The sequence below is a fragment of the Cryptomeria japonica genome, chromosome 4 (genome assembly GCF_030272615.1).
Source record: "Cryptomeria japonica chromosome 4, Sugi_1.0, whole genome shotgun sequence".
Lineage (NCBI taxonomy): Eukaryota > Viridiplantae > Streptophyta > Pinopsida > Cupressales > Cupressaceae > Cryptomeria > Cryptomeria japonica.
The window spans coordinates 495,079,949-495,107,392 of record NC_081408.1 but is presented as its reverse complement, the minus strand read 5'-3'; the positions used below and the strand labels follow the sequence as shown (position 1 = coordinate 495,107,392).

General features: G+C 38.1%; 1 protein-coding gene and 1 non-coding gene across 5 annotated transcripts in view; both read right to left on the bottom strand.

The window, feature by feature from the left end:
- Positions 1-639: 639 nt before the first annotated feature.
- Positions 640-27,444, bottom strand: part of LOC131060374 (lariat debranching enzyme) — a 105,410-nt gene continuing 78,605 nt past the window's right edge. For all 4 annotated transcript variants that reach the window (XM_059219907.1, XM_059219908.1, XM_059219910.1 and 1 more), the window contains 2 exons: positions 14,747-14,872; positions 640-1,313 (listed from right to left, as the gene is read on the bottom strand). In XM_059219907.1, the coding sequence (XP_059075890.1) occupies positions 1,186-1,313; positions 14,747-14,872 (254 nt within the window). In that variant the 3' untranslated portion in view covers positions 640-1,185. The remainder of the gene's footprint in view (positions 1,314-14,746; positions 14,873-27,444) is intronic.
- TRNAV-AAC (transfer RNA valine (anticodon AAC)) lies at positions 12,109-12,180 on the bottom strand. The gene has a single exon. It is a non-coding gene; the product is annotated as a tRNA-Val (tRNA).

The window sequence follows — 27,444 nt, the reverse complement described above, 5'->3', positions numbered from 1 at the left end:
AAAGTTCACGTTAGTCCTCTGTTCTACAATCCCTCGTGCCCAAGGGTGTCGACCATCTAAGGTAGTTCAGCCCCAAGGAATCTTCAAATCAAATTCCATCCATGCAATGAAGAAATATTTCTTCTGATTTCACAGGCATCCAGATTTCTGGTTGGTGAGCTCTATAAAGCTCAAATAAAAGGGTTAAGGCTTCTAGTGGGCTGATCCCGCTGCTTCTTGCCTCCTATCTCCAAACTTACATCTATCTCCTCTAGCTTGGAAGTCCCAAAGCCTGCCAGCATAGCCCTGAAGAAGTGTAGGGGTGAAAAGATAATTTCTGATCTAGAATCATGGGAAAGAAAAAATAACTACAAAAGATCATATTCCTCAGAAACTCTGTGCAAACCCATAGGAATTGAAGGCCAGAGCAAACCTTGAAAGAGTTCATTTCTCTATTGCATAAAAAGGATTAAATTATTTCACTTCTTGGCTTGAGAAAGAACATTTTCACCTGTTTTTTGAAAAAAAATCACTAGTGATTTATGAATATATAATGGTAGTCTTATCCAAATGTAGAAGAAAAAAATTGATAGTACTAAATACAATATCATATCATATATGGTGAGAGGAATGATACTTAAGAGCATGGATAATGCACTGTGGTTAAATATTATATGAAATTGTATAGTTTGCTAACAGTAAGAGTCCACAACCATATAAACTTCACCAATGCATTATAGACCTTTTTTAAATCTAAAAAATAGGACATTTATATGGGACAACTGTCCAATTAAAGTTAAGTCTTTACAGAAGCATTTATGTTCAGAAAGGGCTTTTGCAAAACTAAAGTACAATGCTTTATTGAAGCATCAATTTGAACTGAATTTTTTGAGGCCGTGTTTTCCTTGCCATCTTACATATTGCAATCACCTTCTCAGTTCTGCAAAATAACGTACATCATGAAGATGCACAGTAAAATCGAGACCTTGAGGAGAGCACTAGCTTGATCTTGCTATAGAACTCATAATCTGGATTGTCACATGTATTTACAATAAAATGGAATAATCAAGGCCAGTAGAATCTTCTACTGAAGATTTTAATAGGAATCAGATAAAATCCAATATGCAATTTAAGATGACAAAAAGTAATTCTCAATTACAAAGGAACCTAAAAGATATCTCTAAAATTGTTAGTGGCTGTATATTTTCAAGATAAATCTTCTTCAAGAGCTACATCATTTGGATCAACTGTGTCCTCCGAACTAGCTTCAATCTCATCAACATCATCAGGCAAACTGTCATCATCGGCATCATCTAGAATAATTTCACTTGGATCTGCAAAGCAAAGATGAAAATGTGAAGTTATCTGGAAAACAATTATCCTCATCATTCAAGACTCTATTCTAATAACAATGGAAGTAATAAACGGTAAAGCAAGAAAGACCACAACAGAAGTTGATCTCCTAATCCTAATATTACATTTAGAAAGGAGTTCTTTAGAATGATAGAAAAACGAGTGTTGTTTTAGATTGTGCTCTCAATTATGCAAGGCATTAGACCGAAGTAGATTTCTGTAGAAGCTATACACAAAAAAATTTCGAATCATCAACAGCTAAACACAAAAGATAAAAATAGAATTAAAATGAAGAGAAAAATAATCTTTTTTCTTTTTACAACATGCTTTTAGTAAAAAATTCTGATAAAACATGCCCAAAAGGATCTCTTACTTGGGTCCAGGTCTGTCCTAACAGATTCAAATGTCCTAACTATTTAATGGATCAAAAAAAAAATTCTCCCTCAAATAGAGAGCACTTAGAGTTTATTTTAAGGAATATTGCATCATAGGATGCATATAATCATTATTTGTTGGGTTTGTTAAATAGGTTATATAATAGTGGTACGAACTGAGTTGTTAAAACAACTCAATATATTTAGGAAGGTTGTTTATGAAGGTTCCAATAAAATAGGATTTGTGAATCCTATAAATATACAATGTGTTATTGAACAGAATGAAAAATAGAAGCACATATCATTTTGTGTAAATATTTTGCAGGTTTTTATCATTTCTACCCATTTGGCTAAATTGCTATAAAATGTTCTCAAAAGATGAGAATGAGCATAAGAAAACCCAGAATTTGTTTGAAATGATTCTGAATAGTGTCCGAAGAGTTTGAAGTGGAAGAGTGACATGATATGGTGGTTGTGTGAACATTTCAAAACTATCATCTAAAGTGATTCAAATTTGTAAGTCATCAGTTCAAGTTAATCTCCCTTAGTGTAGTGTTTATTCCATACTCTGATCAAGCTGAAAGATGTATAAAGGAGTTTAGAGGCAATAAGAAAGAAATCATCATTTAAAATTTAGATTCTGCTAGGTTTCAAGAATATGGCATGAACAGTCAACAGATCCGTTACATTACCTTTGTTAAAGCAGTTGGAGAAAGCGTAGAAAAGACATTACAATATTACAACAGTGATTAGCTATTGGCAAGATGTAAGAGGGAATTAAAGGACAGCATAGCAATTAGAACCCGAAGGAAACTACATTTGTTAGCATGGAGCTAACACTTGTAGAAGAATGTGTTCAAATTCTAAATTTTAATATGGTATGCTGTCCATACTACCCTGATCTAAAAAATAATTAAATATAGAGTTCAAAATACCACAAGATATCTATGTAATCAGCGAGGAAAGAGCACATTGTTGGTCTTCTTGGTGTCTGAAGAGTTAAGTTTTTCATATTGTTTTATTCTAAGTTGTATCTAGATTGTTATGCTGCAGATAAGTTTAGTATTCAGAGTTTCATGGTGGTAGTATTATTTGAATTATTTCTATATATAATGGTATTTTAATAACGTCAACATGTTTAAAGTCTTATAGTCAAGGTGCATTATCAGCAAAGCCTGACACTTTTGACCTTAGTTTAATTAAGGAGATATTCTATCACAATCTAAAAGTCAAGTTGTGTTATTTTGAATAGGTTTCATTTTCATGAATCTTTAATGTAAAAATGTAAATATATAAAAGTTGCCCCAATTGTAATTGGATGCACTATCGCTTGTATGTGACGTCCATCTTGAGCAGGGATTGTAAAACTGAACCTCAAGGCAAATTTGCTAAGTAGAAAATCAATTGGAGGATGGAGGCACAAGAGGCTGAAGGACATTCAACGACCTCTCATTAGTCACTAGCAATGGGACCGTGAAATTGCATGTGTGACAAAAACTATTTGTGCCAAAATGACTAAAGCCAAGATCAATTTCCAAGTGGCAGCGGCAACCATATCATATCATTTGTGATCACAATGGCAATGATCTATAATGGTGGCTGCATGCTCAACATTGAGGACTTGCTTTTCAAGTATTTTATGTTGTGGTTGGATGTGCATGTCCCCAATCATAATTCTTGGTTTTTTTGTGAATGGATGTGTTTGTCCCCATTTACAAGATGGTGTAAGTGATTGGAAGTGTTTGTCCCTAGTCACAAGAGTTGGTGATTATGATTGGATGTTTTTGTCCCCAATCATATTTGTTATGAGCAGATGTGTGGTAGTTAGCATACAATGCCTATTGTTATATTTGATAATATTGGTTATCTGCCAATGTATTAATTGTTTGTATTAAGTGGGTTGTCACTCTCGAGTAGTTATAAGTGTCGGTTGACGGTTGTGTTCCTCTTGGCAACCGTTAAGTCCTTTAAATCAGTTGTGTATTCTCAAGGAAGGTAGCATTGTATAGTCGGATGAACTGGATTCCTTGGCTGACCATCTCTGGTCTTCTTCTCTACAACAATAATTTCATGTGCGAATAAAAATATATTTTACTCTCGTATCTAGTATGCATTGGCATCTGTATTGTTACTTCTTGTATTTAATTTATCAGATATAGCAATAAACATTTGGCATCGTTGCCTTACACGAAATCGGGTCAGAATTGAGTGATTCATGCCTGTAGATCCCAATAAAGGCAAGAAGAGGCCAAAGGGCGGTAAATACCAAGCGATAAGGCAATCTCTAAGGATCGTAGAACAAAGCGAACGACGAAGCAAATTACAAGAAACATTTGAGGAAAATCCAGTTGAACAATTAGACAATCCGTTAGATGAGGAGTATAAAGAGGGAAATCATGAACTCTTAGACATATTCCGTCATCTATCCATCTCAGGGGAAATGAGAATTGGAGGATCTAAACTGCAAACCCTCGAAGGGAGGGAGCACAAGAACGAATCAAAGCCTAGAAGTACCGAAGTGTTGGGTACACTGGAGGTGGATGTGTTGAGGACACACATGTGGCCAAGCGTGCAAGGAAAGCATCAAAACGTAGCGGTCGAAACAGTCCACCCAAGTCCAGCACACAAGGAAGTAGGGAGGTGAGAAAGATGGTGACTCCTCCGACAAGTTTGAATGTGGATTGATAGAAACTACCAAAGTTCATGGGGCATGGGTCAAAGGTTCTAAGAGGCATTGCAAGATGTATGAGACCAATGTTACAAGACTCTGTGAGTCTTCGCAAGAGTCGCCGAGTCTTGAGGCAGGTCACCCTTGCCGAGGCCAGGCACCTTTGGACTTGGACTCGGCCGAGTCTGGTGGGGTCTTGGCAGACTTGCCGAGTCTTCCAAACTCGGCAAACTCGCTGAGTCCCAAGGCCTGGACTCTGTCACCCAGGCAACAATAAAAAGACCAAAAAAATTTATATAGTCTTTGTTTTAAGTGGAATAAACAATGAATATGTCCAAGGATGATGTGGATGTTAGGAATTGCATGTAGAAAATATCAATTAAATGCAGATAAAGATTAAACAAAGGAATGAAATAAAAGTCGTTTGAGCTTTCGGGGGCAGCGCCCCCGAAAACCCCCACGGGGGCGTTGCCCCTCGACCTCGCCCTGTACCGCGACAGGGAGCGCGCCAAGGGCGGTGCCCCCAAACCCCCGTTGGATAATTTGGGGGGAAATTGCACCGATAAAAGGGGGGAAAATTCAACCTCCGAGTCTAATTAGGCTCCACATAACAACAGTGGATGAGGATGTTGATGTCACTAAGGCTGAGCCTGAGCCCGAGCTTGAGACAGAGGCAATTATCATGGCTGCAGAATGTTCCAGGAGATATCTTAGGCACACATGTAGGGCAGTTGTGGGATCGAGTGATCAATGATCACTGATATTGGCTCCTCCGAGCCTTAGACTTCTAGGCTCTAGCTTTTATGTTGAACTTGATATATGTTTTGAACTTTTGATGACATGGATTTCATATTCCATGAATTTTGTAGACATTTGACACTATCTATATTTCTAAAGTGTTATTTAGTTTATAGCTTATTTCCTTCAGCGCAAGCCTAAAATTTGCATTTATACTTATGTGATCAATGTAAACTTGTGTATGTGCTTCTATATGATGAGGTTATTGTGTCTTTAATGTTTATTTATTAAAAAATGCATGAAAGAAGTTTAAAATCATTAAAAATCTTTGAATTTCTTGGGTTTTTCAATTTGCCGAGTCTCGGCCAAGTCTGGGCACCGAATCCGAGTCCGAGTCAAAAATCAACTTGTCGAGTCCAAGGCAAGTCCGAGTCTTGTAACTATGTATGAGACCATCTAGATAGCAAGTGGTCAGGAAAGCAAGGACTATTGATTGAGAGCATTTCCAGCAACGCTACAAGGTATAGCCATCGATAAAACTTAATGCTTCATCCACAGTCTCTTGGGACGTGCTGAAGAAGGCGTTCAAGGCTGAGTTTAAATCGCTACGGGACAACAATGAGAGTGTTGCCAAAATTTACAATAGCAAACATGGGAAACATGAGAATGTACAAGCTTACAATCGTAGGCTCAAGGAGTTGCCGGCTGAGATGGAGAACCAACCAACAGTTTGAAAAAGAGGTGGTTCATTGAGAGATTGATTCCTTCGATGAGAAAGAAAATGAAAGTGGTACCTCCATCATAGTACGTTGATGTGTATAATTGAGCAATGGACATCAAGAGTGAACCCAAAACATTGTCTCAGGTAAAAAAGAAGACGGACGATTATGAGAGCATCGAAGGTAGCAACGATGAAGAATCCAAAATGTTTCAAGCCCTACGATAGGATATGATGAGAATGATGAAAGAATTGAAGGCAAAGAAAGGAACCAATAAAGAAACTAATGAAATATGGTGTACTAAGTCCAAACTTGAGGGGCACACAAAAGCTAATTGCCCTAGAAAGATTAACTATGAGATTTGCCAAGTGATGGGTCTATTAGAATTATATTGGCATATCTTATTATTAATGGTCAATAATGTATTTTTAGGTAGATTAGACTCTTTCTAATTTTGCTTTCAGTTATCGATTGTTTCTTTAGGAAACATCGTCAATGTAATTGCCTATATGTACATTTCATTATTTCAATAATAAGCAAGCAATTACCATTATGACATATGACTTTATCACAAATTGGGTCCTTTAGAACTCGTTGCAAGCAAGACATACGACACTTTATCACTTGCAAAAAGAAATACTTGTAGTTGGGTCTCAAAGGCCCGATTACAAGTATATAAACTCAACTTTATAAAAAAAAAAATAGATTCACTTGTAGTGGGGCCTTTTAGACCCAATTACAAGTTTTAAAACTTAACTTTATAAAAAAGAAAATAAGATTCACTTGTAGTCTGGCCTTTGAGACCCGATTACAAGTTTTAAAACTTAATTTTAAAAAAGAGAACTTACTTGCAATCAGGTATAAAACCTCCGACTACAAGTTTCATGACTTTACAAAGAACAAAAAGGCTTGTAATCGGGTCTCAAAGGCCCGACTATAAGTAAGTGTTCTTACTTGCAACACTTAAAAGTCTCCCTTTACTTGCAATGTTCAAGCCAAAACCCGAAATTGATAAGCAACGAAGAACAAAGATGACAAAACAAATCCAAAACTAAAACAAAGAATGACAAGAACATATACACATGACTAGAAGAACAAATGAAGAGACTTTGCATCATAAAACACGTCTTAGAGATGAAAAATTCATAGGGGTTGTCCTATTTTTGAAATTTCAAAAATGAGGACAACATAATTACTTCCTATATTTAATTTATTAGATATAGCAGTAAACATGTGTGTCCCTAGTCATAACTTCGATGTTAGATAGATGCGTTTGTCCCTATCCAAACTTGATATTAAACTGTCATGTCCCTTTTTCAAAATTTTCTAAGAATAGTAAGCCAAGTTGTCCTAAAATAGCAAATTAGGATCAATTGATAGTTTGAAAAATAATATCAAATTTGGTGACTTGGTTAAGTCATAGATATTATTTTCCCACTGACAAATATTTAAATTAAATATCTCCCCTATTTGAGGAGTTGGAAATTGGGAAGTCTCTCATGGCTTGTCTTTTTTGGAAACTACTGGTTTTTAGCAATTTTGTGAAATGGCAAGTTTCTTTCAAGTTGTAGAAGTTTGGTGACACTTAGAAAAAGGAAAGTTTGCCAAATTTGAATTTTGAAATTAGTTTTGTATATGTTCGCTTCAAGATACATTATTCTTGTTTGCATATTTGACAGAGCTTTGGCTTATTTCTTCAGAGGTTGATAAATTGTGGAGGAGACTAAATAACAAGAGTTTGAAGGTTTCCAAGTGGGCTAAGGGTGAGAGTCTAAAATTCATCAAGGTGATCTAAAGTTAGGAGGCCAAGGGTTGCTAAGAGTAATCTCATTCAAAGGTTACCATTGTGCTTAAGGATTCAACAGTTTTAGGGTAAAAGTACAACACTGTGTCACGTATCAAGCCAACTTATTAGCAAAAGTGAATTTAAGTTTTCCTAACTAAAAATTATTTTAGTCAAACATATGGTCTATATAGATTCATTATAGATAAGTTGTATATGGACCAAAACTTTTCCAATTGGAAGTGTCTACTAAATGTATATTGTATATCACTTTGGGTCTAATTACCAAAAAAAAAAAAAAAATTGAAAAACTCGGTGTTTCAACAACTCCTACTCTTATAAATAATATTTTTTTTTAAATGTAAAAATACTCTTTTATAGATCTAGAAGTTAATATTTCAAACAATATCTCTTTTAATATTTTAATTATTTTTTATTTTTTACATTTTAATTTTTATTGAAAGTAGGCCATCAACACTTAAATAGAAGATTGATTATCTTGACAAGAAAAAATAGTAAAATTTATTTTAAATTTTTTGAAAGAAATATGATGTACTAGAGAAAAGAATCTATGTCAAGATGATATAATTCTTTTCTGATTTTGATAAATAATGAATAAAAAAGGTGGCGGCAAAAAGAAAGAGTTATATTTCAATACACACAAATTTTCAAATTTATTGAAAAATATATATTTATAAAAAAATAGTAAAAAACATATCCATGCACTAAAGTTTCACGTTATCAATATACACAAAACTAAATTATACTCTTTACTTTATACAAAACTATATTCAAATAATTTTTAAAATTTTTATAAAAATTACAAACATAAAATACACAAAAGAATATACATTTTATTAGTTTGCATCATTTCAAAATTCAAAACATATATTTCACTTTCTATTGATTCAATTTAAAAAATTGAATCAACATTGGTCATTTCCTTTATAAGAGTGACACAGCTTTGTACTGTTACCTTTTAGCAGTTTTAAAGTTTTAGTTCGTAGGTGAGGGTTTCAAGTGGTAGTTTGAGATTCTAGTGCTTTATTTGTTGCAAATGTTTATGGAAGCTTTATGTGGGTTTGCTAATATTTCTTAGTGTTTCTTGTTGTTTTATTAGAATAAACCTTGGTGTGAAGTTTGAGCGTTTTCTTGCAAGATAAGGTAAAGTTTAGTGTGTGTTCGGGTTTCACTTTACTTCTTGTTTTGTAATAAGTTACAACAGATATAGATTGATATTTGCTGCAAAATAGTACAGAAAAAATAATAGATTTTCATGTTGCAAATTTGTATTATTCATTATAAATCAATTACATGAAAGTTTGTTGAAGTTTGGTGAGTTATCCTGAAAGTGTGTAGTTGCAATGTGTGTTTCTTGGCCATTGCTTGGCCCACGCGACGTCACTGCCTCAATTTGAAAAATTTCTTGGCATTTTTTTTTGCTACTTGTGCAACAGCAATTTTTCTGGCAATTGTGATCTGCTCGCGATTTTTCTTCTGTTCGTGGGTTGTTTCCTCTACACAACCCTAGGTTTCAAGTTTTTTGTTGTCTATAGATTGTTTTCACGATTTTTTTCAAAATCATCTGGTTTCTAAACAATTTTCTGCGGCTAGGGTTTGACAGCAGACCTTTAGTTCCTACAACCTGGGATTTTCTAGCTTGAAATTTGTGCCTACACTATGAACCGGTCTTCCTGCATTGGGATCCATGTCTTGAATTTCGTGCAATCAACATTTGACTACTTTTTTCAACCCCTTTCAGCCTCTTCAATTTACCTTTCGTGGCTTGAAAAGCATGAAAGATGGCATATTTGACGAACATAATGTTGGAACACAGTCAAAAGCTCAACGACCACAACTACAAGTCTACAACACATGGAAGCAACGAATGATGACCATATTTCAATATCGTTGTCTTGATGTGTTCGTTCTAGGTACAGAAACTCGTCCTACAACAACTAGACAAGACCAGGACAAATTTGATGAGCACAACAGGGAAGTCGTGATGCTTATCAAACTTTCAATTACTAATGATCAGCTGCCTCAAGTGTCGTCAGGCAAGACAGTTGCAGAGATCTAGACTCATCCAAAGGATCTCCATGAAACATTAGACAAGAGTCGTGAGTTCTTTCTGAAGAACCAATTGTTCTCCATAATTATGCTTGAAAAGACATCTCTGCAGGAGCATCTGACGAAGATCAAGGAAATCCATGATCAATTGGAGGCAATTGGTCAAAATACGGAGGAAGAAGATATGGTGGTCATAACTTTGAAAAGTATACTAAAATCTTCTGAGAACTTTATTGAGACCCTCAACATTACATCAATGAATGTTGACCTGAAGTTTCATGATCTTTGCAACAAACTTCTGCAACAGGATCATTGGAAACAGCATTTCGAAAGCGGTGCCAATTTGTCCTCATGTTTTATGAGAAAAGGCATGGAACCAAATGAGGAAGGGGTGCTCAAGTTAGACGATTGTTCTGAAGATGAGACAAGTTTCATTAATGGACCATTCCACTGGCAAATGGAGGACTACGAGGTATTTCCGTCAACGAATAATTTTTTGGAAGCTACAACTCTTGAAGAAAAGCAACAAATGGAAGCATGTAAAATTAGGGATGATACATTTGAGAGTATGAAGAGCATATAAATAATTGCCAAGGGAAACCAACTTCACCAAAAATTGTGAGGAAAAGAAAGACAGGTTTAGGAGGGATGGAAAATGAAAAGACAAAAGTAATGGAGTCGAAAAAAATTAAAAAGTTTAAAGGGAGGCCGATGAGAGAAAAATTTAATAGTAGTCATTAAGGAATTAGAGTCAAAGGTCATAATAAAGTTAAGGTGGGGGCATATTTTCATTACCAACGATATTATTCTAGGTGGCATAATATTTCACTCTCGGCAGCACTAATTCCAAGTGTACAACCCTCATCCCTCTCAACAGACAGCAACGTAGAACAAAAAAGACTTTGGTCGTACGACCCTCTAACTCTTGACAGTATTCAATTCCAAGTGTTTGGCCTAGAAAAGTTCCTTGGACTGTACGACCTTGTCAACAACTGCGCATCGTATGGTGGCTTGGCAGAATTGTCCATATCGTACAGCCTATTTTCCATCGTACAAAGTGCTTCCCTTTACATAGTACAGCATTCTCCTATTGACAATGTAGTACGACATCTTTCTATTGATAGTGTACGAATTGGCATGATCTTAAGTGTATGACATTAAAATATTCATAGCGTATGGCTGGTCTCACACTTTACTTTTGGAGGACGGCCTCTCAACAATGTCGTATGGCTCATTCATTGTGACCTCGTATGACACTTGCACTGTGCCATCATACGACAAAAACAACATGCTCTCAAAGTATGGACTATTTTTAGTCAGCAAGAATTGCACCTTGTACGGCGACTCTTTACATTGCTTCTTGGGGTATGAACCTTCGTTATCAACAATGTATGGTATCCAATCTTTCACACTATACATAACCACCTTCATCCCATATGACAGCTCCATCGCATCAACACCATACATCATTTTTTCACCGTATGGCGACTTCCCCTCATACAACATCTTGCAAGCTCACCGCATAGATACGGTTCATGGAAAACCTCCTCCACATTGTATGGGTACAATTCACAGAAAATATCCTCCACACCGCACGGGTATGGCTCACAGAAAAGCTCCTCTACACCATACAAGTACATCTTCTTGGTTGGTGGTTTGGCAACGTATGGGCACCTAGGTCGTGCCATACTGTATGGCTTCAAGAGCACTCCATATGTTGTTTCATTTGCATTGTACAAATTCAAATTTATTGTGTACGACAACAATAGGCGATAGGATTGGTACAACATTATGCAAGCTCCGTACAACTTCTAGTACAACCATCTTTTTGAAGTCGAGAGCACGACTTGATCAAAACTTTGATATGGAATCACTATTTTCAAGATTCATTAGCATTATTTTTGGCAGCTTAAAAAATCAAAACAATGATGTGTGCCATTAAGTTTCAAGTGGTTTTGAAGGTCTTAATTTGGTGTTGGCAACGAGGCTCCGCCCCTTAACCCCGCCCTGTGTCACAACAAGGAGCGTTCCTTCTCCGCCCCTCAACCCCGCCCTGTGTCACAACAAGGAGCGTTCCTTTGGCGTTGCTCCAAGACCTTGCGAGGGGCGTTGTTCCTCAACCCCCACAAGGGGTGCTGCCCCTTGACCCCATTGGGGGCGTTGCCCCCAAACCTCCATTTGATTTGGCAGGTACACTACAAGTTGGGGTTGTCCAATCCAAGTCATTGTCTACACTCTTGTCGCTAGTCTTTTTTAATATTACTTGATCTATACGTGTTGTTTCAAAAACAACTTTTTCTTTTGGGTGGAAGATGTAGTTACATACAATGCCTATTGTTATGTTCGATAATATTGGTCATCTACCAATGTATTGATTCTTTGTATTAAGTGGGTTGTCACTCTCGGGTAGTTACTGTTGAGACATGGACCAGCTAGGACTCGAACCTAGGACCTTCCATATGTTGCTGGAGTGCTCTACCACTGAGCTACTGGCCCCTCTTGGACCAATCCATCGTCGGTCCGGGTGTGGCTTATTTCCAACACCAACAATTATAAGTGTTAATTGGTTGACGGTTGTGTTCCTCTTGGCAATTGTCAAGTCCTTTAAATATGTTGTGTACCATCAAGGAAGGTAGCATTTTGGATGAATTGGAATCCTTGGCCGACCATCTCTGGTCTTCTTCTCTTTAATAATTTCATGTGCAACTAAAGATATATTTTACTCCTGTATTTTGTATGCATTGTAATCTACATAAATTGTTGGTTGAAAATTTTGGTACACCTAGGAAGATGTGCAAAATTATGGTTTCAACCACAGCGTGTGAGTGCAAAACTCTCCTAATTTAAGGGAAGGCTCCCCCTTTTCTCTTTTTTCAAAAAAGATGATATTCTTTTCTCTTCCTAGAAAAGAAATAGCAGTTAAGAAAACAAATACAATAGATTAAAGAACCTTAATAATAACAACAATGCTTATACAAAAAGGAAGTGAAGTTTTCGTGAGAGCTCAAAGTTTTCCATCACTTCCCTAGGGACGAGAAAATAGAAACAAAGCCCAAATTCTTTTAATTCCCACTATCCTATCTACCTTTGCAAAATACTAAAACAAGAACAATGTACAACATATAACAGCACAAAGTCTGCAAATATGATGTAACTCTGAACTACTTCAAATGGAAACAACCATGAGCACAAAGTCTTGCAACTCTTCTCAGCTTTTAACACTTAACTACACTAATTTAACCTTCACTATTTGCAGCACAAAGTTTGCAAGAAATCAGGTTAAAGCTCCTTTCAACAACTTCGTTACAATCTCAAGCAAATGCAGAAAAATGTACCACTGTGACACAAGAACACAATAGATATAAAGAGATGATTTCAATACAAAGTCTGAAACTCAAAGCCTTTTGATATTACTTGAGAAAAGCAATTTACAAATACGAAGCACAAAGTCTTTATGAATATAAATTTCTGCAGAGTTTTCTTGCTTGCAACTACACATTCATGTTATAACAAACCTAAATTGCAATCCTATTTCATGGAAACAAATGCTTGTCACCTCACCTACCCCAATGCCACCAATTACACCTTTTCCAGTTGTAAGGCCAATCAGTCCATGACCAAATTCACAGTAATAGATACACTTCCATCTTTTCCACCAATGTCCACAAATGTCAATGGTATAGGCATACCTGTTAAGTTGCTATTGGCTGAAATCCCAAGGTTCAACACCTAAGGATATAGGCATCACCTTGGGTGCAAAGTATGCTGATTGAGTCTTTTAAGTCAGAAAAGGTCAACATGAGTCCATTTGTACCACAAGAATACCAAATATAAAGATGAAATAGGAGAGGAAAAACAAGTAAATTCTTGAAGGTCACCACACAAAAGATAAAAAGAGGAGGCTCAGCCATACTGATACAAATCGAGGAAGAGCTATTCACCACCCTCAAGAAGCACAGGGAAGATCTAAAGGCCACCATTAATGCTCTCAACCAATATGTGCACCACTCAAAAGACTTGCAAGAAGAAGTGATGGCTTCAGATTAAAGGCAACGATATCGATCACTATTCCTACTTTAGTTCCAAACAATGGGGAATCCAGTATAATCTACTTGCCAATACAAAAGGAGCATATATGATAATTGGGCATTGCATTCACAAGCCCAAGAACAAGTTGTTGAAGCCACTAAACTAGCCAACAAGATCTATACAATTGCTAAAGTGGTTCAACAAGGTTATTGCCGAGATATCCTTCTCTATCTGAATCTAAGATTGAACTATGCATGAGCTTTAAAAAGATATTCAAAGGAGAAACAATGGATACACAAGGAACCGTGGACAAATCCTTCATCATCGTGACTACCCGCAATCAGAGCATTGATGACTTATCTTCTCTTTTAGGGATTGTGAATTCAAGAAGAGAAGACAATAAATTGTTAGCCCAAGAAATAATTCAACAAAGTGGCAGAATCAAGGTCTTATCAGAAATTGTCAAAACAACATTAAGAGAAGCATCATGGAAGAGCAGCTACAGCAACTATTAATAGATCCAAAATTGATAGGGGTCATTTAGCATGCACTCTTTTAGTCCTTTCTGTGGGAAAATCTCATTTTTTATCAACTTAAAAAAGATTAAGAATATATTTAAGCTCAACTACTCATATTGTAACAAGTTGGCAAACAAAACTTGTTGAATAGAACACACAAAGCACCCAAACATATTGAAAGAAAGATTGGAAATCCTGCTAGCCATCAACATTCCTAATAAAATTCCATTTAGTCTTTCATCCCATATACATTAAATGTGAACTTATGCATTCTTATATCCTAATCTAGCAAAAAAATCCTGTTAGACATCAACCTTCCTAATAAAGTTCCATTTAGTCTTTCATCCCATATACATTAAAAGTGGACTTATGCATTCTTATATCCTAATCTAGCAAAAACCCTTGCACATTACGAAATTTAGAAACATGAAAAAGAGGTATACGTTTGTCTACATTGATCTCTTTCTGGCCCTAAGAACTGCAGAGAGAATATAACTAAACTACTTTATACATACCCTTCACACTCATCATAGAAGAAATTGGGCTGCTCTTTTGGGTCCCTGACTCCAGTGAGGAATCTAGAACATAAGATAACTCCAGCAATTGTAAAAGTGCTTCTGTTTGTGGGTTTCTTACATGACCTATTTCATGAGAATTTACAAGAATTAAGTTATAGAAACTGTAAGTCAAGCTCATTGGAAAATCACTGAAACTATAATGCCAAAAAAATTGAATTCAGTGGACTTAAAGTATCCATCCCATACTCATTTAAACTTACAACATGCTGAAATTAAAAGGAAATACTTTTTAACTTTACTGAATGTATACAGAACCCATGAATTCAAAGTTCAAGTCCTCATCTATAAACAATGAAGATACACATATCGCAGCTCACAATCTGCCTATGGCTATGCTCAATATAAAGCTATGTAACTGAAATGTGTGAACATGTAACTCTTTCCAAAATGCCTCTTAACTTGAAATACAACACACCTCCATTGTAACACACAGACACAGACACAATGAAGCAGTACAATAATAGAAGTTACCTTATATCCCAACACAATTAAAAATGATCACATCCATCCAAACTAGAACTTAGCCTTACTATGGCAATTAACAGAAGAAAAAGAAATGTGATAGATTGTCAGGGTGGATAGCATCATACAGCTTACATTCAACCATTGCACCCTTACAGCTGGTAGATGTGTGTGGCTAAAAGAAAATTACTAAAAACACCTAGCTATCCATACAGTTTCGAGTTGAAATCAGTTATTTTCACAAAACAGTGATTTGGCTTTCAAACCTTCACCTTATTCTTTGTAATAGCTTATAGATCTAACTGCAAGAGCTTCCAAAGAACATTTCTGAAGAAACTTTTCTGACAGTTTCCTTGCAGTTCAATGAGTCAATACTTCCTAAAATATTTCTTAGGTCAGAAATGCATAAGCGACAACAATTTGATTAGCATAGATGTGAAAGCATAAGATCTTCTTGTTTATAAAATGTTATGTTTCAGAGTCCATTACACTGTTAAAATAGGAGAAAGACTTTCTAATAAATGTTTGCAATGTTATATTAAGTGACACATTCCAGAGTGGGTCACCTTCACATGATACCTGTAATGAGCATCTTCTAGTGTGGAAATCCCCTAGCAGATCCTACAAAATATGTGATGATTACCTCATGAAATAATAACATTAAAAATATTGTGATGTTTGTCTGGATTAATGACTGATTTAGTGAGCTGATCAGTGGATTTCCCCCAACTATTGTGTGCCTCCATGGAGAGTGACTTGAATTCTAAATCAACACATTCAACTCCCCTCCAACACCCCCACAATCTATTTTGTGGGTATGGTCAAGCTCACTTAGATTTTTTTTTCTAGAGACAATCTAGGGGGCCTGTCCATTGCTGTACGCATCCCACTTTTTTATCCCCTGCACATGTAATTTTACACCAAGTAGTACATTGTCATTTCAAGTATATGCTGTGTAAAAAAATGCAAAATCATATACTCTTTTTAGAGCAATATAAATATGACGTGTAGAATTGACATAAAAGCATATTCTCATTATGCATCCTCATGTATATTATATTGTCAAGCGACCCAACTTGGAAACGCCAAAATTTGGCACCGTTTGTAATGTCCCCTTCTCAGGCCTAATCTGTATGGTAACCCTTAGCCTATTTTCTAAGTTCCTGTAGGCTAACTGGTATTGGTAAGGGGATTCCACAAATATTGGAGAGCACATGTTCAACCTTTCTTGGTTTCCTTTGTTGGCAATGAGTTACGTTGGCGTTATAATTTGCAATGATGCTTCCAGAAGCCTTTTTGAACCCCTAGGGTGTTTTCCAAACTTTGGAGACAATGTCTATTTTTAGTTAGTTTTTGAGTTGGCACCAGTCATCATCCCTCAACTTCAATTACATCATGACATGATCAATTTTGGGTTCCAAATCCTTGGCGGTGCTTTCCACAATTTGGGTGGGAGTATCTAAATTATACACTTTAAGTTCTAATGTTTAATGTTAATTATTTACTTCTAAGTTACCGGTTCGGGTTCCAAGAACCCGGTATGCCGGTACGGCAAAATTTTGAAAAGAGGTTTGGGTTTGTTTGGGTTCGTTAGTACAAAAACATGTAAATTATATATATATGCAGCCTATAAGCATGAATTAAGATTAGCATGTCACATAGCATCATATAAACAACAAAACCAACATAAACTTGTAATCATAGAATCATGATCATACCATAACAGCATCATATACATCAAGTTTAATATCAAAATGATAAAATATTCAAGTATCATTGTTTCACAGTTTAAAGTGTGATCATCAAATGGATTCTCTAATGGGGGTTTGGGGCAACGCCCCCAACGGGGTCAAGGGGCAGCGCCCCTTGCAAGGGTCTAGGGGCAGCACCCCCAGTGGGGTCAAGGGGCAGACTTGTTCTTTCATACAAACTTGTGCTTCTCTCTTGGTTGTACGATGCATAGGTGTGTGGCTTGAGACATAGGGTCATTTTAATTTTTTATGTGGTGGAATTCAAAAAAAAACAAATTTTGCAAAAAAAAAATCCATTTTTGGGCTGTCAGACCCCTGGGTTTGACCCTGGGTCCTCTTGGGTTCACCCTGGTTCGAACCAGGCCTGTGAACCACGAACCCTGTCCGAACCACAGGCGAACCGGACCCGAACCACAAACCCGGACCGTACCGGACCAGTACCAGGGTTCTAGGGGGCCGAACCTGATAACTTAGATTTACTTTAGTGTTATTTATTAAAGTTGCATTATGTCCCCTCAAAAGTGGATGCCTAGGGAAATGTGAGGGGCACTTAACCCATGAATATCATTTTATTATTTAAAAAAGGACAGATGAGGAGAATATGAATTATTTAAAATTTAAAATTTCTCTTTCCCCTCCAAAGGTCTATAAATGTAGGTTTGGGGTCTCATTTGCTCAAATGCTTAAGATTACACATACCATTATGTTGCCGGATTGAACCTATGTTTTCTTCCTCGAATCTTGTGAGGACAAAAACCCTCATTGATAACCTTGTATTTGACCTTATAGACCCATTTGCATTCAATCTTCCCTGGAGGAACATCTGACAGAACCCAAGTGTTATTTTTCAGCAAGTTGTGGTGCTCAGTTGCCATATCTTGTTTCCACTCAGGTATCCCTTTCAGCTCTATGCATGTTTGAGGTTCATACACACTGTGAATGTTGGCCATCAGAGCAAAAATGGCATAATCAAGATTTTAACTCTTCTTCCGAGCAGTTCTACCCTCGAGAAGTTCATCATCATGAAGATCAGCAATCGTCTTAGCCCACCATTTAGGCTAGAGAGTAGAAGTGCCAACATCAAATGCAGGAGGTGCAACAGGATTAGGTTCATCAAACAAAAGATCGGATGAATCCTGTGGAAAGTCAAGCGATGCAGTTGCATGTCTAGGTGATCCTGCAGGAGAAGGAGTCGATGTAGGTGCAGGAACTGGAATAGCTGGAGCCCTCCCATCAGCTGGACCTAATGGAAGATGAACACCCAATCTGAAGCCTTCAATGGATGATCCTCTGGATCCAAAACTGGAGGAGAGAGCTGAAATGGCCCTTGTTCCTCATCAAAAACCACATCACGACTGAAGATGAGATGATTTGTCTTGATGTCGATCAGCCAATAGGCCTTGTGAGTATCACTATAGCCAGCTAGCATAAGCTTTTGGCCCTTGGCATCCAACTTGGTGCATTTAGCATCAGGGATCCAGACAAAAGCAGTGGAGCCAATAACCTTCAGGTGATTGATTCTAGGCTTGCAACCTGACCGGGCCTCTTTCGGAGTCCTCTTCTTCACAGCCACAGTAGGAGATCAATTCAAAAGATAGACAACAATGTTAACTGCTTCAGCCCAAAATTTCTTGGGAACACTCTTGTGTTCAAGCATAGACCGAGCCATTTCGGTTATCGTGCGGTTTTGTTGCACAACGACACCGTTTTGTTGAGGGGTGTAGGGTGTTGTGAGTTGACGTTTGATCCCATGTTCACAAAAATGAGAGAAAGCAGAAGAACAGAACTCCCCCCATTGTCTAAACTAAGAGTTATAATGTGTTCACCAAACTCTTTTTCTAATAAGGCTTTAAACTTTTGAAATAAACCAGACACCTCTGATTTGTGCTGAGAAAATACAGCGACATTTTTTTACTGAAATCATCAACAAAAAGAAAAAAATATCTAGACCCAGTAACAGAAGGAGTATTCATCGGTCCACAGATATCAACATGGGCCAATTGTAGTACCTTAGAAGCCCTCCGGGAGTTGCCATCCGAAAACGGATTCCGACGTTGCTTCCCAGCCTGACATGCTTCGTAAACTCCACGGTTCTAGGTCTAGATCTCTAGCGGTCCAATGACAAGATCTTCCCTAACAAGATAAGAAAGATAGTGCATATTTAAGTGCCCATAACGTTGATGTCAGAGTGTACTAACAGAGGAGTGCTTGGCTGCCATGGCAAGCTCTTGAGAGTCATCAGAATCAACTAGTCTGAATAGACCATGATCCTCGAGACCCACGGCAACTGTAGACTGAGTCTCCCGATCATTGATATTGCACTGATGTGTACTAAAGGTCACGTCAAGCCGAGGAGAATGTCTCAAAATTTGACTGACTGAGAAGGTTGAGTTCCATTCTTGGAACATAGTACACGTTGAGGAAAATCAATTTCCTCCCTCCAAGATTGAATCTGCACATTGCCCTTTCCGACAACAATGTACTCTTCCTCTCCAAAAATACTAGAATCTGAGTAAGGCTAAAATTCAATGAGTCGATCCCGACGATGAGTGAAGTGGCGAGAGGCACCTAAATCTATATACCAGGCAAAGACTTCACATGGTCTAAAGGTCTTTTAGCCATGAAGGCATAAAAGGCAGACTCGCTCTACTCAATGTGCTCCACTCAATGTGCTCCACTACATTTGCTTTAGGCTATGAACCACTTTGCTTGGCCTGTGCAGCCAAGTGTTTACGGCACTCAAGTTTCATATGACCAAACTTATGGCAGTAATTGCACTAAACACTTCTCTTCTTCGAGCCTCTAATGACGGAGCAAAGGGTTTCTACTGAGAAGACTAAGAAGAAGGAAATTTCCCTTTATCCTTGTGTAAGGATTTGGCTGCTAAAGCTTGTTCTGTAAAGGATGAGCTAGTACTACTGCCAAACTGCTACTTCCACTGATCCTGTTGTAGAAGTTTAGTGCAAAGATCAGCGAACTTAAGATTAACACTAGTTGATGTGATGTTGAGTGTTTTGGCAAAATGCTCATAGGACTTTGGCAAACTCTTCAATGTGATAACTACCATGTCCTCCTCCATATTCCGAACGATGGCTTCTAACTAATCACGGATGTCTTTGATTCGATTGAGATGCTCCTGAAGGGATTTTCACTCATCCATGACTATAGAGAAGAGCATATTTTTCAGAAAGAAGGCTCTACACTTGTCAGACGTCTCACGCAGCGTCTTGAGATGCTCCCATATCTCGGCAGTTGTTTTGCCGATAGGTATATGAGGAAGTTGATCGTAGGTCACTAAGAGCTTGATGAGCATGACAGCTTCACGATTTTTCTCGTCAAACTTGGTCTGATCAGGACCAGTTGCAAAGGGACAGGTAGCCTTTCCAAGAACCAACTGATCAATGACGTGATACTCAAAAATTATGAGCATTCGCTGCTTCCAAGTATTGTACTTTCTGTCGTTGAATTTTTTACTCCCCTCAAGCAGAATATTCGTCAAAGATGCCATCACGAAAACTAAGGTCAAAGCGGGTTGACTGAATGATGGCACGAATATCGAGGCAGGAGATTGTTAATGCATGAAATCACGTGAACGCAACACGTAAGTTACGAAACTGAGGTAGAAAACTTGCATGAATTTTGAGGAAAAACAGAAGAAAAAAAATGGGCACGAATCCCAATGCAAGAATTTCGGAGGACCTAGAAAAATCCCAGAGATACCTGTTGTGACCATTTCACACATCGCCCCATTAAAATGGGGACCCCCTCTTTTCGCTTTTTGTTTTGCCAGTTCTTCTCTCTGCTTTTAGGGTTTTGAGTGAGTGAGTGGTCTGTCTGGGCTAAGGCTAAACCTTAGGGGTTTCTTTTAGATTTTTTTTCAAGCTGAGTCCAGTCAAATTTTGAAAGTTATTAAGCGTCCTTCCGAGGGTTGATTATTGAAGTAAGATAACTCTGTCAAGAAGTCAGATATGTCTCAGGTTAGGTCTAGTCAAGGTTTTTTGGGGTAAAATTCAAATTTTGTCTCAGTGTTAGCATTTTGAAGATGAAATTGTATATTCTTGCCTAGGTAAATTTTGATCAAATTTCGGAGGCAAGATGATGCCTGAAATAGAGAAAGTGCTCCTGTCCTTCACTAGAGGCACAGGACGAATTTCAATCTAAGTGCAATTTCTGATTTTGCGAGAGCTTGCTAATTGATTCCTGGCCTTGAAGATGACCTAACTCTGCCTTGTGAAATGTTTGGAGACCTAAATTTTGAATATTTTAGCCAGAAAGGACAAAAGTGCTCCCGTCCCTCACTGAAGGACCAGAGCACAAATGTTATTTTATGCATATTTGTCACTGACTTTTCTATTTTGTTTTGTGCAGGGTCTTCCGGAATGATAATTGGACATGACTTGATACTTTTGAAGATTTTGAAGGCACAAAAATGGTGAATTTTGAAGGTTAAAGGAAAAAGTGCTCCTGTCCCTCACTAAGGGACCAAGGCAAAGTGCTCCCGTCCCTCACTGAAGGACAAGGCGAAAGGACTTATTTGAGCCATTCCTAGCCTTGTTTGGTTAGATTGAGACATCAAAGGCATGGTGAAGGACGAAATGAACATGATAAAGCATCCAGACTTGATTGAAAACAATGAAATGATGAAGTTTTTACCTAGAAGGTAAAAAGTGCTCCCGTCCCTCATTGAAGGACCAGAGAACTTTTCTTTATATGCACAATTTTAGACCTTTATTGGACATTAACCTCTATTCATAGCATGAAGTAAGATGAAATCTTCCCTAGCAAAGGAATTTCGAGACAAAAAGTGAGACAATTTGGCTTAGAGGGCAAAAAATGCTCCCGTCCCTCACTGAAGGACCGAAGCACTGAATTTCAAATTCGCACTATCTTTGCAAGGTTAAAGTGATTTTATGATTTGAAGAGGTTAAGGGAGGCATGTTTTGTCCATTGAATATAATTTAAGCGGTTCACAAAGGAGTAAATCAACCCAAATGACAAAAAGTGCTCCCGTCCCTCACCAAGGGACCAAGGCGAAGTGCTCCCGTCCCTCACTGAAGGACCATGCCACTTTTTCAAGTTTCTCTTCTTTGTTTGATATTTTATGGGAAAACTTGACTTGGATAGGAAGGACGAATGATGTTTTATGCCTTAGATGCAATTGAGAGGTTTAAAGAACAAAGAAATACACCAAGATGTAAAAAGTGCTCCCGTCCCTCTCCAAGGGACCAGAGCGATTTTCCAAAAAGTGTGAATTTCCTGCAAGGCCAAGGCAAGTTTGTGATTGAAATGAATGAAAGAGGACATGATTAGCCCATTGAAGATAATTTGGGAAGCTAGCAAAGGCCGGATAAGCTTAAAATTGAAAAAGTCCTCCCGTCCCTCACCAAGGGACCAGAGCACTTAACATGTTATCTAGCCTTTCTCACCAATTTTGGACAAATTGAGGCCAAGGCGCAAGTTTGAAAAAGTGTTTAAAATGCCTTGAAGTGGAATTGAGATGTGAGAGTTGCAAATTTTGACGACAACTGGCAAAAGTGCTCCCGTCCCTCACCAAGGGACCAGTGCGCAATTTCCAAATATGACCATTTACCTTGCATTTTGAAAGGATATTTTTATTACCAAGGCTCAAGATGGAGTGAAATGTGATATTCTACGCCTTGAGGGTAAATTGAAGATTAATGTGATCAAGAATTTGCACAAGGACTCAAAAGTGCTCCCGTCCCTCACTGAAGGACCAGAGCACTTTTTTTATGAAACAACAAATTCCCTCCGAGATTATGCCAAGGCAAAGTTGTGTGAGATGGTAAGGATCCTCTAAAACATGGTGAACAAAGGTTTGACTTTAAAAAATTGAGAATCCTAGCCTAAAAATGAAAAAGTGCTCCTGTCCGTCTCCAAGGGACCAGAGCGCTTAACATGTGCATTCTTTATTTTTGCCATATCCCAACGTTGACATCCTCCAAATCGCATGAAATGCCAAAATCATCAACTTCGAAAGTAAAAAAAAAAAAAAAAAAGAATTAATTAATTAAATTGGCATTTAATAAAAGCGCATAGCATTTAATAAATTAATTTTGAGCCTCAAAAAATCGATTTTTTATTATTAAGGCATTTAAAATTAATTTTTGTGAAATTAAAATTAAAATTGAAAAAGGGAGCGCTTGAGGTATTATTTTTATCCATTTTATTAGGTCAGCCTCTTGTTTTTGCAAATTTATTTATTTTTTGGCCTATTTTGCCAAGTCGGCCTATGGGGAGATGAAATGGTGAGCGCCCTATATAATGGGGGTATTTTGAGCAATTTTAATCATCATTCATTCATTACTTCAAGTGCGATTTGAGGAGCAAGGAAGGAGGTGCGAAATCTGGTTTAGTTGGAGCGAATTATCTTAAGTGTTGAAGACTAAAGGTGGTGGAATTGATGCTTGAGAAGACTAAAGGAGGCGCATTTTGCTAAAGGAAGGACTTCAATCTACATTTCGCCTAGCCAAAATTCACCTTATTTTTGCATATTTTTTTTAGAATTAATTCTCAAGTGGAGGTATGGCGAGATCATCCTAGTCCCAATGTTGAAATTGTGAATTTTGAACTTCAAGTTTTTGAAAATTGCGTAGTTAATTAGGAAATGATAACTCAAGATTTATCATGAAGTTTCCTAATTAAAATCTTTTATCTTCCTTTCTACTCTATATTTCTACGTTGCAAAATATATTACTCATTATGAAATGTTGTGTAGGTGTCAAGATGGCGACCCCAAAGGCAGGAGCATCCACTAGTCGTCCAGCTCTCATGAAGGAAGATCAGAGGAATGAAGAATTGGAGACCAAGATCGTGTCAAAGTGGAGCAACATTGGAGATACCAACTTGGGAAACTTCAGTGTGAAGAAGTTTCGAGAGGTCCCTTACATTGGAAAGCCATCACCTGTCGCAAAGAGAATAATTGAAAGTGGCATCATCAAGGCGGCCGGTTTCCCTCCAGCAGTCCAATGCCATGAGCTGATGATCGAGTGTGCTCGCCATTATGACCCACAATCAAGATCAATCGTGTCCAAGGAAGGGAACACTTTGGCTTACCTTTCAGAGGAGGCTATAAGTGAGGCTCTCCATCTTCCAGAACATAAAGATATGATTTACAAGAGCCTAGAAGGAGCCAGGTCGATGTATGAAGATGATCCAGACTCTTGCTTGAACATCATCAATAAGAGTTGGTTACTCAAAAGTCGTCCTCGCCTGAGCAAGATTCCCAACACACCACATAGGATCGACTTCCAGGAGGAGTACAGAGATTTGATAACTTTGCTCAATCGAGTTACAGGGGCTCCTCAGGCCTTCTATTTTGAGAAGTGGATGTTCTACTTCATCCAAGTGATAGTTCAAGGAAAAGGAACAATTCATTGGGCTAGAATTATTAGCCATTGCTTGGACATGCAGTTAAGAAGACTAAAGCCTACCAAGTCATTTCACATGAGCTCATACATCATATATGCTTTGATCAGGAGTTTCGAATATGCAGGACTACCTCACAGAGGAGTGATTGGAAGAGGACCTGGGGAAGTCAGAGTTTGTGAGTCTTATGTTCATTTGCATCATCCACCAGGAAGTGACTACAAGTTAGTCAATGATACCTTCACGATGAACATCACTAGGATATTGCAAGGCGGGATTCACAATCGACTATCTCAAGATGCACAGGAACTTATAAAGAGGTACGGTGCTTGGTTCATCCAGTTTCAAAAGTTTACATATATCAGAGTCCATGGATGTCCTTCACCCCCCTACATGTTGCCAAGGTATCCGACAGACAAGATAGTGCTACTTGAGGTCACTAGGCAATTGGCAAACTATGCAAAGGCATTCAGACACAGGCATAGAAATGGAGCGCCCGTGCCCATCATATTGGGGAATTCAATTGAGGTATGTCCTAATGCTCTAGCCTTGGATGATGCAGAGAGGGAGTTGGCCTCATATTCATTCACGTTCTTTGCCTCAAGGGAGAATTTTGATCCTTGTGGGTATATAGAAGAGACATATGGCAGAAAGTACAAGCACGAATTTCAGGTAGAAGACTTTTGGGTGAATCTCTCAAGTGATTTCGAAGTGAAAAGAAAGATGCATTCCAGATTACCTTTAGATTTCATCAGGAAATGCAAAGTTTACAGAGTGGCTGATCAAGCTCAGGACAGTGGCAGACATCTCCAGTCATCTTATGACAGAGAGGACAAGGCAGTGAAGATAGATTGGAACGAGCCTGAGACTACAGACTTGAGAGCTTTGATGGCTCCAGTTTTGTCATGTACTCGCAGATGGGTGGATGTACAACATCAAAAGTTAAGAGAACAGAACGTACCAATGACTTATACTTTGGAGGAAAAACCAGAAGAAGGAGGAGCAAGCGCAAGTGAAGACAATTCTCATCCTAGAGGCGCGAAGAGGAAAGAAAGACCTGAGAAAAGGGAACCCTCCAAGAAGAAGCAAGAGGCTAATCGGGATCGCTCATCAGGTACATCATCTCAACATGAGAAAAGGACAAGTCAAGTTGAAGGACAAGAGATGAGGATCCCTGAGGTTGATGAATCTATGGAGTCAATGGTACAGAATGATGGACCTGAAAAAGGGAAGGCACCTCAGCATTCGTCAAGTCGATCTCCCCAAGTCAATGAGCTACATGAAGACAAGAATGATGATGAAGCGACATCTCCTCTCCGAGAAGAAGAACCTTTGCCTAAAGAAATACAAGTCAGAGAGACAAGATCCGCCATTCCAGATTGGTTGAAGGAGAGATTGACAAGGATGATTGTGATTGAGGATGAAGATAATGTAATTGACTTAGAGAGCCTTGTAGGAAATGAGACAGGGTTCAGGAAGTTACAGATAGCTACACCAGCAGTGGACAAGTATGAAGGTGAAATCCTTGCAGAAGAGTATGATGTAGAAACATTTGAACTTGGTCCACTCACTGCTGAGCAGGCACTGGATGAGGCAACCGATTCATTTGAGGCACTTAAGGACAAGCTTAAGGAAGAAATGGAAAAGAATAGAAAGCTTGAGAGAGAGGTCGGCGCTTGGAGAGGCTACTTTAGCCATCTCAATCAGCCCTTGGGACGTCAGGATCCAACAGTGTCTCCTGTGCAGGCACTTCCCCTTGAATCAGTTGGTGAGGCAGAGAGAGTCAAGAGCTTGGTTCAGCTTATGAGCTCTTGGATTGACAAATCCCACACAGTTGCCGTTGAATTTGCAACAAGAATGATACAGACAATCCACCGAGCTATCCAGGTCCTTGAGATCGTCCACAACCTAATGATAACGGTAGCCGCTTTCGCTCACACTAGAGATGTTATCATTCCTGTTCTACAAGTAATCAGGCAAACACCAAGGAAGATCCTAGCACAAGAAAGGATAATGGATGGAGGAGCTCATAGTTTACTCCAGTGGTCAACTCTAATCCAGATGAAGGAGGTTCTTTTCGAAGACATCAGCACCAAATGCAATCAAGTTGAAGGAGTCATCCATCCAATTCAGGACAAGGTGTTTGAGGTGTTATGTACCATTCTTGGCAGGAGGATCGAAGTTGAGACAGATGTGGACCTTCAAGAGTTGGAAGAAAGGGTCAAGGTCATCTTTTGCAAAGATGAGAATGTCATCGCAGATGAGCAACGGGATCTAATGTTCGCTACTATGCTCCTGATTGAGAAGATCAAAGAACTCGAACCTGGATGGGATGCGGCTCTTCTCAAGGCCTTTGATCAGGTTATCCACTTGGAGGAACGAATGAGGAATCTTCCCGAGATTCCTATTGCTGAGATTGAGGGAATTGTGTCTAGATTCATTGCATATGCTAAGAAAGAGCATTGGAAAGGGAATAAAGTTCTAGAAGAGAGGTTGTTGTAGATGATGTGGCACCTTAATTATCATTGGTCTATGTTTCCTAGATTTTTGTGCCAATTAAATATTTGGCTATGCATTTAATATTGTTCAACTAAAAAGGGAACTTTTTGTAATAAACCCTAATTAGGGTTTAGGTGTCAGAATCTCAGCCGTTGATCTTCTTTTGATCTGGGCCATTCATTGTAATTGAGGATGCTATATATACCCTCACTCATTTTCATTTTGTCATTAGATATTAGATGAGAGATTAGAAATCAGATTTTAGAGAGAAGAAAGTTATTTTGTAGCAAGATTGAGCATTGAAGAAGGAATTTCAAGCAATTGTTGTCTATTTTGGCTTTGAGATCAATAAAATATTGAAGTTATGGTGTTTTATTGCAATTCTTGTGGCTATCTTCATGGTTGTTTACTTTCTTGAATCATTCTCAATCGAAATAGTATTTAAGTTTGAAGGACTAAGTGTTGAGCTTGATCTTTGGTGAGATTCACGTTCCAAACCACTAGCTTCTTACTGATTGTAAGGACGCCTTGTGTGGT